General features: G+C 32.7%; 1 protein-coding gene across 1 annotated transcript; it reads left to right on the top strand.

Annotated features, from left to right (window-relative positions):
* Positions 1-5,607: 5,607 nt before the first annotated feature.
* On the top strand, positions 5,608-6,221 carry LOTGIDRAFT_77525 (hypothetical protein; the record flags this gene model as incomplete). The annotated part of the gene is made up of 3 exons (XM_009052079.1): positions 5,608-5,735; positions 5,849-5,998; positions 6,107-6,221. Coding segments are annotated over 3 exons (393 nt in total), but the record flags the coding sequence as incomplete, so codon positions are not given.
* Positions 6,222-6,548: the final 327 nt, after the last annotated feature.

Below are 6,548 nucleotides of genomic sequence, written 5' to 3'. Positions count from 1 at the left end.
TACATCTGATGACGACACGTGTATATTGTGTTGAAACGTTATGTGCCCAACCTTATTAAAGAAGTGTGTTATATTCCATAATATCGTCTTGTGTTATATGTGCTCCTCGATTCTATATGTCGTTCAAATCTTATAAAAGGAACACAATTGTTGTTTATCAGATGCAACTATCTTACTACACTACTACAACTCAGTCAACTTCACTCAGTATCATAGTACTTTAGGTACTCAAGCCCTGAGTAAAATGATTTATTATTTATAGATATTCACTTATAATTAGTAAAACCAAATAGGTCCATAGTTTAGAGATCATTGGCATCCCGAAATTCAAGGTTATGTAATGCAATTTCTGATGCAATAAAGTTTTATTTATATTACCAAGATTATGATATTTGCAAGCACGCAAAATTACAACCGCAACACTGCTTTTAATTAAATTGATAAAAAAGAGATGTTTAGTTAGTGTAGATGTGCATGTTAAATATGGTAGTTAACTATTCATGATATATTTGTCATTATACCCGAGTCAGATAGACATGATGTATTATTAAACTTCGATCCATCCAATTATAGAGGTAAAATTCTCTAGACCGATATCGATTGCAAGTGAAAAGGATGTGTATCTATATCTATTCATTAGCTTGTCTTGAAAAAAGCCTTTTACTTTTTGTTTTCCAGAATCTTAGATCGAAATTCAAACTGAAATATAGAACCAGGTTTAAAACGATTTATGAAGTATAATTTACGTCGCTTAGTTGAATTTGACTACTACCAAGTAAATAAAAGTTTATTTGAAGGGAGAGTGGTGTCGATATGCGAAATAACACGTGCTTTTTGCTTTACAAACATGTTCTACATTGTTATCTATAAAATTCATGCTAGGTTTCGCAATCCTTGGTTTTTTCTTGTCGCTGACATGATCCGTGGTTTAATCTTACTTCCGCAAATCCATGTTCGTTTCCTTCTAGAGCTCGGTGAAATTTAAAACAATTTGTGATTGCTTTTCATGATTCATGTTCGCAAATGCTTCCGTACACACACATAGAATACAATTGCTCAGCCTTAAAATATTCGTTCTTTGAGAATATTGTCAATTTTAAATATTTTTGTAAAAGAACCTACTTTCTAAACAACCTCTAGATATGAAAATAATAATATGGTTTAGATCCAACGTGGTTGGTTTGAAAATTGGAATTGATAGTGGTCGTATTAAATATATATTGATTGAATCCTCTATACCGTCTAGAAAAGACAGTTGTTTAGAGTAAAATAGGAGCAATGGAAGGAGACCCGAGGACAGTTTATGATTGATGTCTCCAACAATCAATGGTTAAGAAGAAAAACGTATGTCTTAATGATTCCAAACTTTACTCCATCAAAATCGATGTTCACGCATATAGAATCAATCGGCGTAAATACAGAGTTTCATCCAGACAAACCAAACCCTTATTCAATCGGGTGACGTTCGTGTTTGCAGTAGGCTGTCAGCCACTTACCGCCAAATTGTGTCCTAGCGATGTGATAACCACTGGAAATAGATTTATTTATCACTATTTTCTTTAGGTGAATTACGCGTGTTATTTGGCGCGGAAAACTGCACGAACGACACGAGTAGAAAGCTTACAAGTAATTAGCAGCAAGGAACCGTTGGGATTTCTGATCCGAAACATGGAAACTGGAGACGCTATGTAAGAATGCAATTTCGTCACTGGAAACTTCTAACATTATTCGGACCTCATGAGAGTCATTCGAAAAGTCGACGTCTTAATAAGTCGCGTTTTAAAAGTTCGATAAAAGAAAAGAATTTGATTGTGCTGGGTATTAAATACAATGATCGTGAAAGGAGATTGATTAGCCAATGTGAATGATATTGTTCAAATATTCACAATGATTTCACAAACTTGTTGAACGGAACTATCTGAAAAGGATTCGACAAAGGTAAGGAAATTTCCAGTTTTCATATTGATATAGGTTGATTATACAAATAACATTGCCTGCTTGGAATTATTTCCTGATTTCATGTATGCATATTACAAGTTCATCTATTATTCTACTCCACATTGATTATCTTCTATTGTAGAAAGATATTGAGCAAACGATGCTCTTACCAAGTAATGATCAATATCAACTTAAACAACAACCTAATCCTCCAGCACAAGTAGAAAGTACTTTGCAATCAAGAGTATTTCAAAAGTTAATTTTTTCTGAGGAATATGTGATTAACTTAAAAATCTTAAGAATCACTTAAGAATACCCATTTTATATTGCAATAGCATCAAAAACATAAAGAACCCAAACCAAAATAGCTGGAATCTGAATTCTTATGATTTGTGAGACTGCGTTGTACATAATGCCACGAAGAAAAACAATTCTTTCATTTGTAGGACAAAAAAAAAATCACTGAACTTTATAGGAAATGATGGTCACAGAGATAGACAGATATTCTTGAAAGAATTTCCTTGAAATGTAAATTAGGTTTTTTACCCTTGAAAAATGATAGATATATCTTGTCGAGATTGTCAATGGTAATAGATGGAGATTAGAACACCTTTTTACTTTTTCTCGTTTGAGGAGACCAGTGTGTCTTTTCTTAACAACTCCGGAAAGAGCAAGGAATGATTTTTTGATATTATATTGTAACATGAGTTAGGTCATGGATGGAATCCAACACCAAATCATGATCTTTATTTAAAAGTTTCAGCAATATCTTAAAGTTGATAAAGCAAGAAAGTTTTATTATTAGCAGCTTTATCACAAGCATTTGATCTTCGATGTCATAGTAATGAGACTATGTTAAGGGCTATAGCCGAAAATTGTCAAAAAAGAACGTAGAATAGAACCATTCTGTTCATGGCGATATAGCCAACAATTTTTAGTGGCTTCTTGAAATGATTTTCCACCAAAAATTGGTATGTCTAAATTACTTACTGAATATTTTAAAAACTGATACTATAAAACCATGCTGCGTACCCTGATACTGAGGTGCTAGTTCCACAGTTGGTTATCAAATGCGAAGCATTACATCGAATGAGATATTAGTATTCAGATTGCTTAAAAAGTACGAATCGTAGATCTCATTGCTTTAGTTTATAATGAAGAAATTCAAATCATTGACCACAGTTTAAACCCCTGTGTTATTGTAATGGAAGACAATATGTCTTTAGGTAACTTGCCATCGATGTTGTTGACTGTAAGAAACCATTTATACACATGTTACCTCGATAGCTTCAACAGAAGCATAATTCTAATTAGTAATAGCGTTATTATGACTTTAAAGTCTGTACATGCATATACATATTATCAAAGCATTGTAACGGTTCACATGTACAGCAATATTTTGCATTTCAGTAATATATTTAAGACAGCCTTAATTGTTACGTATATTAAATCAATAACGTTTTATGAAATGCTTACGGAATGTTATATATATTTATTCGTCGTATGTGGTCGTCATTAAAATGCCTGGTGATCCCCTTATAGAAGCAAATAATAATTGATATGATGACCTGCCTTTAAATTCTGATTACACATTATTTAGCAGTCTTATTCATAATGTTCGTGATAAAATTGAGATATAGTGCTCTAATGATGACCTCCATGAAATACTACATTGACCCCTTCGTCCTGCATAATTATGACTTCCTTCAAACCACTCATTTAAGAAAAAAATATCTTTAGTTATTTTGCTAAATATTTATTTAAGATCAAGCCTATTTCAATGAATAATAATTCTTACCAGTATATATAATAATTAATGCCCTATATGATATCGTGGACTGACATCACTCACCAGGTCATGGTGTTCTTGGCTGTCTTCTGAACTAACCAATACAAATTCCAATTATCTGTTAACTGCTGTTAGTTGTGTACTTCCTACTTTATAATTAACAAAATTAGGAACGCTCTATAGAAATGCATCAATTTTAATAGGCATAATTAGGATTGAATCGGTTTATAAAAAGCATCAGTAGCTTACACGAAAACTGGACACAAATTATGGAATTCCAGAAGTCATCAATACTTTTTAATTAAAAAAAATCTAAAACTATCAAATCGGCTTTTGGAAAGTCAGCTATCGACCCTTTATCAAATTTGGTTTATCGCGATATACAGTGCATTATGTCGCAATAATGATGCTGTACTTTATCGTTTGTGTGATGAACCGTAATGTATCAGCTGGGTAACTAAGAGCCGATTGCTGTTTCTAAAACTGATTAAATAAATAAATCAAACTGCTTATTGCTGAATCGTGTGATTTCTATGGAAGAATCTTTTCAGTCCTTTGAAACCACAAGTTGATCTATGATTTCTCTCACGAAAATTACAGGTTAATCTTCTTTAAAAACATTAATTTAAATACTACTGTCTACGATGGTATTGTCTGAACTAGTCTTCTTTATTGTCGAGTAGTTAGCGAATTGGTTTTATTATCTTCTTCCTTTGGAAATTCAGGCTGCGTTAATAAATAATAGTCAAAATTTTCTACAAAAGGGCATCGGGTATAATGTGGGTTTTGAAACAAAAAATCGATCTAATCTTAGAAATACAATAATATCTGTAATGTTGTTACGGCAATGTAAAATAGAAGTGATGCAACAGGTTCCCAAATAATATTTTTAGGGGGTGGGGGGCAAATGAGAAGCTCAGATAAGAATGATTAAAATGAAACGAACAATAAGCCATCAATTTGATATTCTCGTGGATAAGCCTCTGCCGTTCAGACCAACCGAAAGAAGCTTATACTGAAATAAACTTCATAGATTACATTCTAAAGCGTACGTTAATTTGGACTTAACCGATCATTAAAATTACAGCGGATACAGAAATAAAGACTAGTACTAGAAAATCATCCGACTACTATGCCAGGTCAATTAGACTTGTAGTATCTAATGATTAGTAAAATAAGGTGAGCTGGTTCGTATATCTCTTCCCATATTAAATGATTTCATCAATACCCATTAAATACGGTAATCATCGCTTAGCCTATTCCAATTACAGCCAACCTTTATTTAATACCTGGTAGAAATGACTAGGTAAAGGTGTAGACTAGTCATATGTTATCTAACTAGAAGTTATATAGACAATAATATACAGGCTAACGAGAACATTCAAGTTATACCGAAAACTCTTCACCATGAATCCAAAGAAATAGATAATAACCCCTTTCCAGTGCTCATATTATCAAATAAGCAGAGGTCAATGTTGAAGCACGCATAGACCAAAACAAAAAAGTACAAGATTTGGTGTGAATGTATGGAACAATTAATGTAATATCATTTTCTACCATGAATACCATTGTAACAAGTTCACCAGTATTACTTAAATTCAAACTGACACACGCAGCATCAAAACCCATCATGAATAATTGTATCGGGTACCACAAACAGAATCCACTAAACAGGCCCATCCAAATATGCCAAAGATTTCCATACATATATCTCATGTTAAATTCGTAGCACCACAGATATAACATACCAAATACAACTCACCATTCGTATCCTTATCACATATATCAACTAAAGATCATCATTCTTATCCATACCACAGATATCATCTACAGTTCATAATTCTTATCCATACCACAGATATTAAATACCAAATACAACTCACCATTCGTATCCTTATCACATATATCATATATCAACTACAGCTCACCATTCTTATCCATACTACATATATCAGATATCAACTACAGTCCACCATTCTTATATATTATACCACAGATATCATCTACAGTTCACCATTCTTATCCATACCACAGATTTCAGATATTAATAACAGCTCATCATTCTTATCCATACCACAGATTTCCATACATATATCTCATGTTAAATTCGTAGCACCACAGATATAAAATACCAAATACAACTCACCATTCGTATCCTTATCACATATATCATATATCAACTACAGCTCACCATTCTTATCCATACTACATATATCAGATATCAACTACAGTCCACCATTCTTATATATTATACCACAGATATCATCTACAGTTCACCATTCTTATCCATACCACAGATTTCGATATTAATAACAGCTCATCATTCTTATCCATACCCCAGATATCATCTACAGCTCATCATTCTTATACATACCACAGGTATCAGATATTAACTACAGCTCATCATTCTTATCCATACCACAGATCTACAGTTCATCATTCTTATCCATACCGCAGGTATCAACTACAGGACATCATTCTTATCAATACCACAGATATTATCTACAGTTCATCATTCTTATCCATACCCACAGATATCAGATATCACCTACGGCTCATAATTCTTATCCATACCACAGATATCAACTACAGTTTATCATTCTTATCCATACCACAGATATCAACTTCAGCTCATCATTCTTATACATACCACAGATATAATCTACAGTCCACCATTCTTATCATACCACAGATATCAGATTTCAACTACAGCTTATTGTTCTTACAAATACCGTAGATATCATCTACAGTTCATCATTCTTATCCATACCACAGATATCAAATACCAAATACAACTAATTATTCTTATCATACAATAGAA

Source organism: Lottia gigantea (genome assembly GCF_000327385.1).
Source record: "Lottia gigantea unplaced genomic scaffold LOTGIsca_18, whole genome shotgun sequence".
Classification (NCBI taxonomy): domain Eukaryota; kingdom Metazoa; phylum Mollusca; class Gastropoda; family Lottiidae; genus Lottia; species Lottia gigantea.
This window is presented reverse-complemented; position numbering and strand designations above follow the sequence as displayed.